The 14,295-nt window shown below is 58.0% G+C and overlaps 1 protein-coding gene across 1 annotated transcript in view; it reads left to right on the top strand.

Moving 5' to 3' along the window:
* PHLPP2 (PH domain and leucine rich repeat protein phosphatase 2) overlaps positions 1-14,295 on the top strand; it is a 37,695-nt gene that overhangs the window by 3,029 nt on the left and 20,371 nt on the right. Inside the window, exons 4-7 of the mRNA XM_059714030.1 lie at positions 8,629-8,819; positions 9,190-9,315; positions 11,339-11,493; positions 13,823-13,969. Coding sequence (XP_059570013.1) covers positions 8,629-8,819; positions 9,190-9,315; positions 11,339-11,493; positions 13,823-13,969 — 619 coding nt within the window. The remainder of the gene's footprint in view (positions 1-8,628; positions 8,820-9,189; positions 9,316-11,338; positions 11,494-13,822; positions 13,970-14,295) is intronic.

The following is a 14,295-nucleotide window of genomic DNA, read 5'->3' on the forward strand; positions in this document are numbered from 1 at the left end:
TGCGGTGTGCACGTCTGGGCTTCAGCAGGGCTTTTGACCAAGTCCCGCAAGATGGAGAACTGGCTGCATAACCACAAGTCAAGGGTAATAACAAATGGATCCATGTCAGAATGGCAAGAGGTTTTGAGGGGGAGTTTCCACAGGTTTGTCTGGAGTCCAGTGCTGTTTTGATGAGCCTGTCAGTGACCTGGGTGCTGCGGTGGAGAGCTTCCTGGGGAGATTTACAGGAGAAGGGGAACTGGGAGGCACTGTGAGCACGCTGGAAGACAGGAGCAGAATTCAGTAGGGTTTGATAGGTTGGAAATCCGAGCTCATGCTTGGAGCTGGGTAGGCCTCAGCTAGAGTCGTGTGCGCTGTTCTGTGCTCCACACTTCGAGGAGAATGTGGAGAAGTTAGGGTCTGGAGGAGGGTGCCATAGGTGATAAAGACTTGGAAGGCAGCTGCAAGGTGTAAGGTTGGGAAAACTAGGCACTTCTGGCTTGGAGGAAAGGTGACTGATGGGAGTCTTTAAATCTCTGGAGGGCTGGACTGCTGTAGGGAAGACAGAGCATGACCACTGTTCCTTGCTACACAGGGCAGGATGGTAGGTGCTAGCTTCAGACTGCAGCAGAGCTGGAAGCACTTGCTCACTGTAGCGCAGTGAGGCAGTGGTAGCGATGGAGGCCTTGGAGGCGGCTGGCTGAGCATGGTAGAGGAGGGTTGAGGAGCAGTATCTTGCATCCAGGCAGGGGGTGGACCAGATGGCCCCTGAGGTGCCCTTTAGTCCTGTGGTCCTGTGCCATGGGACAGGAGGGTCAGAGATGGCTCCTGGCTTTAGATCTAAGGGTCAGCTGGAGTGTGGAGAGGCTTGTGCGGAGGGATTGGGAATTCACCCTGCAGCATGAGCCTGAACGGGTGGCCGAGGGGCTGAGGAGATGCTGACAAGCCAGGGCACACCCTCTGATGGCAGCAGATGGGTTCAACCAGGGGAGCTGGTTTGAGGGGCGTCCCAGGAGAGCTGCAGTTGCGGTGTGGGTGGGCCAGTGCACCCAGAGGGGCAGGGAGGGGCTTCCCAGGACCCAGTGGGAGAGCGGTCAAAGGTGCGGTCTGGATCCTGGGAGGAGGCATGGCAAGGCCTGTTGCAGAGGTGGAGGACGGGGGTCCAGTGCATTCTGGGCCGAGCTTTGCGCCAGGGAAGGCTGCTGGGAGCACCCAGAAAGGCTTCAGCTTCGGAGGAGCCACTTTGCTTCATGGGCAGGGTCACATCTGGTGCTGAAACCCATCAGGTTGCTCTTGCAGGAGGTCTGATCTTGGGCCCAAAGACCTTGCCTGTGTCTGGACTGGAAACAGTTTCATGCTGTGGATCCAGGCTAGAGCTAATCGCGTAGCGCTGGACAGCTCAGACTGCTGTGCGTCCAGGGGCTCCATTTCTTGGTTCAGTGCTCAGCTACCCAGGCTGAACCGTAGAATCACTGAAAATGGGGGCTGAAGGGACCTCAGGAGGTTGCATCTAGTCCAACCCCTGCTCGAAGCAGAACCAGCCCCATCTACATCATCCCAGCCAAGGCTTTGTCTAGCTGGGTCTTGAATTCCTCCAAGGTTGGAGATTCCCTAACCTCTCTGGGTTGCCTGTGAGTGCTTCACCACCACCCTCATGAGCAAGGCTCCGGGTTTTCCGTTTCCCACGGGAAAATGGAGAAAACCACGGATTTCTCTTTTTAGCAGAGAAATCTGTGTATTGTCCACTTTTGCAAAGAGCTCTTGCAGGCAGGCACAGCTCCAGCCCGCAGGAGCCAATTGCAAAAAAGGGTGGGAAACCCCCAGCCCTGGCCGGAGGGAGGGGGTCCTGAGCCTCCGAGGCAGCCAAGGCCGGGCTCAGGCTCACAGTCACCCTTCACCCCTGGAGCATGGAGGTAAGTGGGGCTGTGGGGCAGGGCTGGGGAAGATGGTTGGGGGCTGAGGGAGCAGGGGTGCTGCTGGCCCCAGGCGGCACATCGCAGCTGGGAGCAGGGCCAGGGGTGAGGGCAGGGGTGTCCCTCTGCGGGGGGCTTTGCAGGCAAGTGATGCAGGGGGCAGTGTGGTGGTGCCAGCCACGTGCGGGCCACACACATGCCGCCCAGCCGGCTGCCCAAGGGAGGGGGAGAGGGAGGTTAGCACGCGGCCGGAGCGCAGCCCGTGGCCGACTCTGCAGCCACAGCGAGGGATGGGGGTGAGGGGGTGGGGGCTTGAGCTTGTACATGGTGCTGCCGCTTACCTGGAGGCCCGTTATGGTGGTGACAGCCGCTGCCTCCAAAACCTCCGGCTGCCGCCGCAGAGCCATGCCTGGAGCTGTGCAGCCAGCTGCCGGGCGGCAGCAGCAGCACAGTGGTGGCCGAGCAGCACACAGCCATCCCCACCACCCCGCACCCCTCTGCTGCTGCTGGCTGTACAGCTCCGAGCACCGCTCCGCGGCAGCAGCAGGAGGTTTTGGAGGCAGAGAGGCTGTCACCACTGGCATAGGCAGCCGCTGCCACTTGCCTGTGGGGCAGCCCGTACCAGCGGTGACGGCCGCTGCGTACAAAACCTCCTGCTGCCACGGAGCTGTGCTTACTCCACTTTAGGATCCAGGGGCGAAGGGCATGGCTGAGCAGTGGCAGTGTTTGCCCGCAAAGCCCCCCCATCCTGCATGCAGAAGCCACCGCGGAGCCGTGCAGCTGGTTGCGGGGCATGCTGCTGAATGCAAGGCCCCCATTTCACCCCCCGGCTGGGTGGCACATATGTGGCTTGCACATATGGTAGGAAGCTGCCTGCCCCTTGCTGCACCCTGCCAAATGGGCTGTTCTCTCTGGGACCCTGCTCGGCATCCATAGGGCCGGAGAGTGCAGGCAAGGTGGGGACGTAGTCAGGAAGGCTAAACGCACCTTGTAATGTGTCCACAGATGTATCACGAGCAGGGCCAAGGAGGTGATCCTCCCCCTCTGTGTGACACTGGTCATGCCGCAGTTGGAGTACTGCATCCAGTTCTGGGTGCCGCACTTCAAGAGGGATGTGGACAACATGGAGAGGGTCCAGAGGAAGCCGCTTGCATGATCAGGGGGCAGTAAGGCAGGCCCTACAAGCGGAGGCTACGAGACCTGAACCTGTTCGGCCTCCACAGGAGAAGGCTGAGGGGAGATCTGGTGGCTGTTGACAAACTGGCCAAGAGGGACCAGCAGGCTATGAGAGAGTCCCTGTCCGCCTGAACACTACCGGGAGTAACAAGAAATAATGGCCATAAGTTGACTGAGGGTAGATTCAGGCTAGATATTAGGAGGTGCTACTTCACAGGGCGGCTAGGATCTGGAACCAACTTCCAAGGGAAGTGGTGCTGGCTCCTACCCTGGGGGTCTTCAGAAGGAGGCTAGACAACCACCTAGCCAGGGTCGTTTGACCCCAGCATCTTTCCTGCCCATGGCAGGGGGTCAGACGTGATAATCTACTTAGGTTCCTACCGACTATGAAACTATGAAGGTGCCAGCCACGTGCCTGCAGCACAGCTCCACTAGTGCTGCCCACTCCCCTGCCACCAGGAGGGAGCCCTGCTCAGACTCAACAGCTGGCTGAAGATGAATGCAGGCAGTCACAGGCTGTGTGGGAGGCAGAGGAAATGCCTAGAAGCAGCAGCCGTGGTGCAGCTCCTGGCTGAAGCTTCGTGCTCATGCTTGCTCTGTTCCCTTGCGGTCTCAGGGCTCTGCACTGTGGACAGCAGTCCCAAGTCATGCTGTCTGCCACCTCCTATCACCTGGCACCAGGCTGCCCCTCTGCCTCGAGCTCGGAGTTCCACGCGTGTGCTTGGGCCTGCCTGGCTGACATGGCTGGAGCAGCTCCTGCTTGGGGAAACAAGCCCAGCCAGGGTTCAATGCCACTTCTGCCAGGTGCTCCCTGGGCTGCAGGTCCCTGTTCCCGTGTGCTTGTCATGTAATTGGCTGTGCTTTGGCAGGCAGACACCTGACAAATGGCCTGAGTCTAACCAGTGCTCAAGCCTGGTGGAGGGGACCTGCCTCAGCATCCTGGCCCTGGGGCTGGCTGTTCCAGAGCCAGTTGTGGCAGGTGCTGGGGCTGCCCTTGCCTACTGGAGAGCTGCAGGCTCAGTTGCTGCTCCTGAACTAGGGGCAGGGTAGGCTGGCTGGGGAAGGAGGCTTCCACCTGCTGCGAATCGTTTTGGTTCTCCTCCCAGGATGGTCAGCACCTGCCTATGCCGACAGTGGGCCTTTCGCAGGCTGGTGCCCGGCGCAGTGCAGCATTACAGCGTGCCCTGGCAGGGGCCTGGCTGGACCAAAGGTGCCGGGACCTGGGGCTGGCGGGTGCAGGGCCTATTGGACCTCCCCTCACAGTGCAGCAGCCTGGCTTTTGGGGGGGGGCACTGTGGAATGTAGGTCCACAGCTGTGGGTTGATGTTCTCTGGCGCCACTGGGCATCACTGCGCCTGCCTGGTGCCAGGCTGGAAGCCAGAGAGGGTGCTGATGTCACGTGCCTCAAAGGGCCCCTGCCCTCCCCTGAAGGCCCTGGTGTCCCCTCCTGTGCTGTGCTGCACCGTGCCGCTGCACCCTGCTCTGCTCCTCGGCCAGGTCATCTCCTCCAGCTGCTGCTGGGGGCTGCTGCAGGCGCCTGCGGGAGATGACCACCCGCCTTCACTTTCACCTTCCCTGGTGCCCGGCTGCATCTCCAGCCTGAAGCTTTGGGAGCTTTGCGGGAGCTGCTGTGTGATACAGCCTTTCTAAAATTAGCCTGCCCTTGCCTGGCTGTGCAGTCACGTGGCCTGTGTTAAGTAGTCCAGCCCTGCTGAGTGGCTACGTAGCTGCTGCCCCCGTGTTGTCGTCTCAAAGAAGCCATAGGAGTTCCCAAGCATTAGATACGTGGGTGCTTGGGCAGGCTGACGCAGCTGCTGTGACAGCAAGGCGGAGAGCCTGGCAGCTGTGCACAAGAACGGAGCTTGTGCAAAGTGTCTTCCACTTGTTTGATGGGGATGGATGGGCTATAAAGGCACACATGCACTTTCTCCCTCTGCATGGCCAACTCTCTGTGTTGCATTGCAATTCCTTACATCAGATAAACCAAGACATTTAAACTGGACAGATGCAGGCCTGTATCATCACGGGTCATCTGATGATAGCCTCTGATTGCTACTCGGCTAAATGCTGGACCCGACTCAGAATTTTTATTTCAGTTCAGGAGCCTTTAGAAACTCTATTTTTCAGCCGAATAGCGAGGCCTTGCTCTTCCTTTTGGTCCCAGCAGCACGAGTTTGGATGCTGCTCCTATTCTGGGTAAAGGGAAAAGAATGCAATTAAAGGTTGCATTATGGCGTGCAGACCCAAGGGGCAGAGTGAAGACATGACCAGCAGCCTGAATTTGGCATTTCTGAATTAGATTTTCTTGTCTTTGTGGCTATTAATACTCAAGTTCTGGGGATTATAGAGATTCCTAAATCATAGCCTAATCACAAATGCCTGTTGTCTGCAGAGATTTTCACATCAAATGGACTGCTAACGTGCTAGGAAAGCTTGCGGTGAGATTGAGATGGCCAGTCTGTTTCCAGTAGCAGCAGTGAACAATAAATGCTCATTTCGTGACATCTGGTTTTTGGGCTGGCTGCGTAACTTTCCCTGTTGGCCCACAGCTCAGTTTTTGATGCGCCTTCATTTCCCGTCTGATCCCATGACCCCTCTCGTTGGACTGGGGTGTCACGGCCTGTGGATTCCTTGAGCTGTTGCAGATGGGTTTGAACCTTGTGCACTGGGTCCCATGTTGACCCTCACGCTTCTGACATGGTTCTGAGCAGTCCCTCTTTTACCTTGTTCCCACCTGAGCGCCGGGTTTCCAGAGGCTGGTTTTGAGTTCTCCAGCCAGGTCTCCTCAGCGCTTGCTTTCCACAGCTGCCCAGGTTCACACACGTGTTACTGCCACGTATGCTGGCAGGCGCGATCTCACTGTGTTCTCGGAGCCAAGCTCAGACTCCGAGTCTTTGCCTGAGGGCCTTGTATATCACTGAGCTGGGGAGCCGAAGCCAGGTGCTGACTGCAATGGCCAGTGGTCCAGGATAGCCCAGCTGGAGTGCTGGATAGCAAATGCTCTGATCTGGCCACAGTCAATTGACAACTAAAAATGTTTTACTCCAGAAACACAAGGAAGCTTCATTGCTTTGGTAGCAGAGGAGGCAGCAGAAGTGCCAAATTCATTATGAGTGAATGAGCCCAGGCCCTGGCCCCACGCAGAACAGCAAGTTGTTTGCTTGCGCCTGGGGGCTCCAAGAATCCTAATGCAGCTTCACAGATCTGAGCCAGTTTGTCTTTGTAACTTGCTGAGGAGCCGAGGTATTGTTGGGAGGAGAGTTCCCATTTCGCAGGAAGAGAGTAGAGGCAGGGAGAGACATGCGACATCTGTTCCTAGCTAGGGAGGCGCTAATACCCGTGGGTGTCCTGTCTGAGGATCAGCATCTTGCAGAGCAAATGGGGCTTGTTGCAGCCGCGGCACATGAATTGCCCCGTGCTGGAGGGTGTCCTGGGCTGGGAGCAGGTCTCAGTCTAGAGGGCCATGGGGGCAGGGCCAACCGGGCAGCGTGAGGGCGAAGGGGAGGCAGTGTGAAGAGATGGGTTGCCAGCGCGGCTCATGGGAGGATGGGCTGGGCAGGGCAGGGTGGTGGTGCGGGCGTGCAGCTTGGCTGCTGGGATTTGCATGGTGGCCTAATTGGAGGTTGTGGGGCTGCAGCTGAGACCTGTAGCGGTCTGTGGCCTGTCCCGCCTTGCAGGAGGCACCTCTCCCTCGTCCAGGGTGCAGTGCAGTCAGCCGGCTCAGGCTCGCCATGCCTGGCTGTCAGGAGGCTGTCTCCAGAGTCCTGCATTTGGTAACTCTCCCTGTGCCCTGATGGGGTTTGCTCCTGTCTACTCAAGGGAAGGGCTTCTTTCTCCTCACAGCTCCCTGCTCTCAGGGCATCTCCTTGCCTCCTCATCAGCTGAGTCTTCACACTCTGAGTCTCTCACCAGGAGACCTGTTTTCCATCCTTTCATCATTCTGGGTGCTCTTTACTGGAGCCCTCTCGGGGCAGGAGAGACGCCTGGGGTTCTTGCCCAGGGGCCGTGATGCAGGCACAGGCCGTTCCTTAGGACCCCTCCCCAGGGCAGCTCCCAGTCCCTCGCTGCTGTTGCTGCCATTTGAGTCCAGCTATCACTAATTACTTGTTCGCTTGCAGCTGGGGCTAGGGAAGTGGCTGATTGCGGGGAGGGGGGAGCATAGGTCTGTGCAGCGGAGTGTGGGGCTCAGACAGTGGTGCTGAGCACCTTCCACACCCCTATTTAGCAGCCCGAGTATCCCTGTTACCAGAGCACTGGGGGGGTCCAGACTGAGCCTGTAATCTGTCTGGAGGGATAGATGCTTCCAGGAGCAGCGCTCTGCATGACCTAGGGCTGGGAGAGCTGCCTGCACCCGCAGAGAGGAGCACAAATCCTGACACCCAGGTGCCCAGACCAGCCGGGATCTTGCAGAGCAGCCATATATGTATCGCACTACAGCTCATTATCTTGTGTCACCTTCAGAGCTCTGCAGAGCGTACAAGGCTCTAGAGAATCGCATCTGTCATGTCAGCCCGTGCAGGTGAAATGTTGTGCCATGCTCTGGTCCCATCCGAGTCATTTTCAGGCCCTTAGGAAGACTTGGCCCCGTCCTGCAAAAGGGGTCATAGAAAAAGATATGAAACCTCAGTGACTCCTGTGATTGCCAGGTACTGAGAGAGACGGGTGCAGAACTTGATTGCAAAGGGTGTTTAATTGTTCTAAAGTCCTAATCGTGTCAAGACACAAGTTACACCAGCTTTGCAGAAACGTGTCGGGGAACCAAGATTCACTGTTAAGATGCTGTGCAGTGTCTGGGAAATCTTTGATAATTTTTCCTCAAGCAGTGCTTCCCTCAAGCAATATGAATGCATTAGTATGTGGATAGTATTAGCATGGTATTTCAAGCAGGATGAATGCGTTAATATTGCATTGTCCTGTGTTTGCCCAGTGCTTCCCGGAGCAGGCACGCAGAGTTGAACAGCCACAGACAAAGGAAGCGATGTGCTGTGTAAAATGCCATTGCAATACATCTCCTCGTGGCCCCAGCAGTTAGTGTGGATCCAGCGCCTCGCTGGATTGCTCCATCAGAAGGAGGCATTGCCAACACGCATCAGTTATTTCTTTGTGGTCTTGTTTGTTCACAGTCAGCGCACATGGCACCCTGCTTTCCTGTGTGGCAGGAATAGATGCTGGGAGGCATTTCCTTGTTTGTGGCTTCCAAACCTGCCTCTCCAGCTGCTCCTCTTCCCCGAGGAGTTCTGGGCCTGCTCCCTCTGGGGCTGCTGTCTGTGCTCTGCCCCTCTCGCCCATGCAGACACGTGCAGCTGCAGCCTGTGTCTCTGCCTCTGTGTTTTAGTCAGTCCCCAAGGACATCCCACTTGCTGCCCTGGTATTCTCCTGCCTCGGGTAGTGGCTTGCATGACTTCAGCAATCTGACTCCCTAAAGGAGTTAAGTTGCATCTCCCACGTAGCCGACTGGAGAGTGGCCAGCCCCAGAGCCCGAGCTGCAGACATCCTGGCTCTGCTGGGGCAGGAAGTCTGTGGAAGACTGATGCTAACGTGCCTCTTCTCCCCTCCCCAGAAAAGCCATGTCAGGTGGAGCAGCTGGACCGGATCCTGCTCTCGGGCATCTACAGTGTGCGCAAGGGAAGGACCCAGCTGCACAAGTGGGCAGAGCGCCTGGTCATCCTCTGTGGCACCTGCCTCATCGTGTCCTCCGTGAAAGACAGCCACACGGGGAAGATGCACGTTCTGCCGCTTGTGGGAGGGAAGGTGAGGTGTGGTGTGCGGGCCAGTGGAACAAGGAAACCACCAAGCTGGGGTGGCCCATGCCCAGACGGTCCTTGGGGCAGGAGGTCTACATACAGTTGCACAGGTTTCACAAGCCTGTGGCAGCAGCAGTAATGCTACTCTTCTGCAGTCAGCAGCATGAGCCGGCTCACCCCGTCCTGCCCCCGTGATCGCTGACTGGGAGCCTCCCTGCCAGGAGGCCTGGAAAGATGCTTATCATCGCTGCCCAGCAAGCCCAACTTAGCCACTGCCCTTGGAGCAGAGCAGAGCCCCTTCTCCCACAGCCCCCCCACTTTGTCCCCCTGATCCCAGAGCTGCTGGGCTGTGATGCGGCTCCTTTCTCCCACTGCAGGTGGAGGAGGTGAAGCGCCGGCAGCACTCGCTTGCCTTCAGCTCCATGGGGGCACAAGCGCAAACATTCCACGTTTGCTTCAACACGCCAGCGGAGTGCCAGCGCTGGCTCCGGCAGGCTTCTGCGGTGAGGCCCGGGCTGCGGGGGGTTGAGCTGTGGGGCTCCAGGGTGAAAGGGAGGGCAGTTTGCAGAATGATGACCCAGACCTACTCCTGAAATTGCTGGGGGTGTGCCAGGATCACCTCCTGGCACCCCTGCACAGGTCATCTCTGGGGACACTGGCTGAGCTGTTGTGTGCAGCCCTGAGCAGCTGGATGCTGCACGCCAGGGCTCTAGAGGCTGCTGCCTGTACGGCACCACCGAGCCATCATCCTGCCCTGGTGCCCCATTGCAGCCAGTGCATGCTTTTCATAGACATTAGGCCTGGAAGGGACCTTGGAAGATCATTGAGTCCAGCCCCCTGCCCCAGGGGCAGGAAGTCAAGGGGCATGCTGCCAGCCTTCAGAGTTACTCCCAGGGCTGGCCTCTTCCCTTCGCAACAGCGACCCACAAACGACCCTGCCCTCACTACCTCTGCCAGAGTGGTACACAGAGCTGGCATGAAGCTGCTCTGGGGCACAGAGTGAGTCGGCATGGCCAGCCCACGAGCTGCAGAGGCTGGTCAGTCCCGCCACCTCGTTCCACATTAGACCACTTGGACAGGAGTGGCCTCTGTGCTAAAGGCTGGTTTCATGTGGAACGCCTGGTATCAGCTGTGGCCAGGAACGGGTTCTGGGCTGGGTGGAGCAGTGGTCGGGGCAGTGGCGCAGTTCCCATGTGCCAGCTCAGTCTGTGGACAGCAGCAGTGTCTGCATGGGGTGGGGCCATCTCCCAGCATTGCACAGCTGCTTTGCCAGCATCTAGTGTCCTGTTCTGTAGGCCACAGCTTCCCTGTGCCCAATGGGCATCCAGGGCTCCTGGCACTGCCTGGGCCAGTCTCAATGGCAGTGGTGCTGCTGAAGCGCAGCTCGTGGGGTCCCTGCATGCATTGTCTCTGCTAAGGATGCTGCCATGTTACGAACTACCTGCAGAGCAGTGCAGAGACCCCTGGGCACAGTGCTGCTGCCTGAGGCCTCCATGGGCTTGCTGTGGGGTCTGGCCTGTTCAGCCATTCAGACCTGGTCCAGTCTCTTCCTGACCTTCTGTTATCCTCTCAGCTTCATCTTCCTTCCAGCGCTTTGGCCCTTCACAGTCGTGTCTCAGGCTCTTGCTGCTGTCAGCTTTCGCAGCCAGAGCTGTCCCCACCAAGGGTTCTTCCCGGTCAGTGCTTGGGGACTGTGGAGAATCCTCTGACGCTCTGGAGCACACTTACTCCAAGCAGGGTTTCTAGCTTGGTCCCCTGGAAGGACCAGCTTTGTCACCATGCACACATAGGTTGGCCACCAGCCCGTCCTGCCCAGATGCAGGGGAATGCATCACAGTCTGAGGGCAGCCAGCTGCCATAAAACTAGGCCGGCTGTAGAGCCCAGAACAAAGCATCCGAGGTCTGAGGACGGAAGATCGTGGCCATAGAAATTACTTCAGAGGAGGCCCAGTTTTGCAGAGCCTGGGTCAGTGCAGAAATGTTGCAAAGCCTCCTTGGGTAGGTCTTTTCCAGCTTGATGAAAGTGATGTGCGAGTGCCCAAAGCAAGGGAAACCCTCAAACCCTGCCCAAAGCTGCTGAGCTCTGCAGCATCGCCAGGGACTGCTGCTGTCAGCCCGTCTGGTCTGGAACGTGCCCCTGCGCTTCACTGCACTGCACTGCACTGCAGGGCAGCAGTTGGAGCCAAGAGTCAGTTGATGTCCTTGCTAAGCTGCATCCCTCCTGCTGTTCATTGTGGCTGGCAGCTGGGGCCAAAACGCGCATGCAGCTCATACAAGGCAGCCCCTTTCTCTTTCCACCACCACCAGTCAGGGATGAGAGCAGTAACAAGCAGGCCGGGGTTGTATGCAGTGCAGTTAAAAACCACTTTCCTGTGCGGGCCCTGCCCACCCCTGGCAGAGACCAGGATCCTGTTGCTGCGCTGTGCTGTCAGCCCCCAGCGTGTCCTGGCCTTGCAGTTTACTCTTGACTTCTTGATTTGGTCACAGAAAAGACGGTGCAGGCTGAACTTGGTCCTTGCCTTCCAGGTTGTGTCTCAGCGCCTGAGCACTGTGGACCTCTCATGTTACAGCCTGGAGGAGGTCCCTGAGCATCTCTTCTACAGCCAAGACATCACCTACCTCAACTTGCGACACAACTTCATGCGCCCAAGCGGCTCGGGGGGGCTGGACTCACTCTGCAGGTCTGTGCTGACCTGGTTCCATTGCACTGGGGCTGCTGGGTTACACTGGGGGCAAGGGGGCGGGAGCATGCAGAGCGGACAGGAGTCACCCTGGTCCCTGTGGCTCCTGCCCACTGGGAGGAGGGTGGCCTTTGAGAGGTGCTAGCTGCTGGAGACTGGGGAGTCTGAGTCATGCCCAGCAGCGTGCCAGTGGGCTTGCACAGAGCTGTGCCTTGCGACTTGATGTTGCACAGACAGATGCCATGGTGATTGTGAGGCCCTTGGCTAAACAGTTGGGTAGCACCATTTGCTGCAAGAGCAGCAGCCAAGAGGAGCCCAGTGCAGCAGTCATGCTGAGAGGCTTGTGTGTAGGGGCGTGAGGCTGAAGCACCTGTTCCAACGAGACTGCAGAGCTGGCCCATGCCTAGGGCAGCAACACTGCAGAGACTCTGGCTGTGCTTTGGGCAGCCAGTGCACGGGGGAGCAAGAGGCTTGGGACCAGGTGGACAGCAAGCTCCGATCTGCAGACAGTGACAGCAGGGGTGCATGACCGTGAGCAGGACAGGCTTGGAACAGATTAGGATGCAGTGAAGCAGGGAGCAGACAGACGAGGGGTTCCTGGATTCCCCAGAGAGCTGGAAGGTCTGCAGCAGCATGGTTAGATGGCTGCAGTCTGCAAGGCCTTGCTGCCTTTGGGGGAGAAGTGAGAACAGGACATGCCTGTCTATTCAAACAAAGCAAAGGGTGGAAACGGACGTTGCCTTAAAACATAAAAACGTTTTATGGCAGCACAAAGGCCAGCAAACACGTCTGTGCTCTTGTCACATCACAGATGCCCAAAATGAGCTGCAGCAAGGTGGTGTCGATCTGTGCTGCCTCATTGCAGCTGACATCTGTTAGGCTTATGGCAGGAGAGCGCGGCCAGGTTGGTACTGCCTGTGTTTTCCAGCTGCCGCAGCCAGGCACTCCTGGGGCTGCTTGGGCCTGATCCTGCATGCCCTGACAACACCCATTTGGGATTCCCCAGGTACCCATGAGCACTCTGGTACGGTCCCAGGCTGGGACCACCAGCAGCAGATTGGCAGCCCCAGGACTGCTCTGGAGTGTCAGGCTTGGTCTGGGGCAGTCCTGAGCGCATCTCTGAGCAGGACAGCTGGAGTCTCTGGGATGCATCTGTCAGCAGGGAAGCCCCTCCTGTCCTTGGTCACAGAGAAGCATCCTGGAGATTTCCAGGACATGTCTGTAAGCCAGAAATGCACTACCCATTGCCCTGCAAGTTCAGCGGGTGACAGGCGATGCGCGTTTCGGCCAGCGAGGCGAATCTGCTGAGGTGAGACCCATCCCAGCGCCACTGATCCGCTTCATTTGGCAACGTCTGCTTCTAGCCTGAGATGCTCAGGAAGGTTGCTGATCCTCTCTCTCACATGGAGGATGAGAGATGGGAAGTGGCTTGGTTGCAGCACCTCTTCCAGGGAGGTCAGCTTTGCCCAGAGGGCAGCTGCAGAGAGCCTCTGCCCCTCCCCACAGGGGGTAGATGGCAGAGGCAGTTTCTGTGGTTGGCCACGCTTGAGACATGGAGCTGCTGCCATGAGCTTCCTTCTCACCTCTCTGCAGGTGTGCAGGGCCTAGCAGCCAGGTGCCTTGTCACAAGGCAGCTTTGCTGTTGGTATTCACGCAGGGCTTAGAGCCGCGCTGTCCAGGCAGACTTGTCCCACTGCCCAGGGCTGTGAATGGCAGAGGCCCTCTGAAGAGCAAGAAGTGGAGGTTGCTTGTCTGGAGCAGAAGCTGTCTCAGATGAGGGACCATCTCTCCCTCCTCAGAGGTCAACTTAGCCATTTGCCAGGGTCTCCCTGTGGGGACATGGCCTCAGCAGTGGCTGTCTTGGTATTGTAGCCCCGTCAAGCCTTGGAGGTTTCTTGTGCTGCATGTGCACCAAATGTGCCGCGCCCCCACCCCCAGCGCCAATGCCTTGGCCCATTTCCCAGATCGCTAGGTCTCCTGTCAGTGCCGTGTGGCCAGGCCATTCTGTTCCAGTCCCTGCTCCACCCTTGCAGTTATTCGAAGGTAGGCTCAGTGAAGTGAAGACACCAATACCCCCAGCACCCTCTGGGTGCCTATCTCTGCCATGGTGCAGACAGAGCAGTGCCTGTTTGCTCTTGCTTTTCAGGAAGGGTCTGCGGTGCTCTGATGCTTTTGTCAGCAGTAACTTACTGTGCATCTGGGCTCAGCCTGGTGCTGGAGCCACCGGGCTGGAGGGGAGGGGAACGTGTGTTGCAGAGCTCTCCTGCTTGCCCTGGTGCACACATAATCGTCGTAGCCCACGCGTGTAACTCGTGCTCTTGCTGCGTAGGTTTTCTCAACTGAGGGGCCTGAACCTGTCTCAGAACCGGCTGAGGGAGTTTCCCACATCGCTGTGCGAGATCCCCACGCTGATGGAGCTCAACCTGTCCTGCAATGGGCTCCATGACCTGCCCAGCCAGGTCAGCAAGCTGCTGAAGTGAGTATGTCCCCTTTGTGTTCACAGACCCCGTGGTTTGGGTACAGGTGTGGCCCATGGGGTGGGTCCTCATGTCCCATGACCCCTCTGAGAGGTCCCCATCTTCACCACTCATTCACATCGATGCATCTCAGGAGGAAATGGTGGCAGCCTGAGAGCCAGGTGTGCCAATTCTCTTGCTGTCAGTGGCAAATGGAGTGCAGATAAAGGTGGTCGGCAAGGGCCTTGTTGCACGCGGATCAGATGGGGGCAACTTGAGCAGCTTCCCACTAGCAGCGGCTGCTGCTCACCGATGGAGCTGCGCTTCAGCAGATTATGGTTTGGAC

The sequence above is a fragment of the Alligator mississippiensis genome, chromosome 10, assembly GCF_030867095.1.
Source record: "Alligator mississippiensis isolate rAllMis1 chromosome 10, rAllMis1, whole genome shotgun sequence".
NCBI lineage: Eukaryota > Metazoa > Chordata > Crocodylia > Alligatoridae > Alligator > Alligator mississippiensis.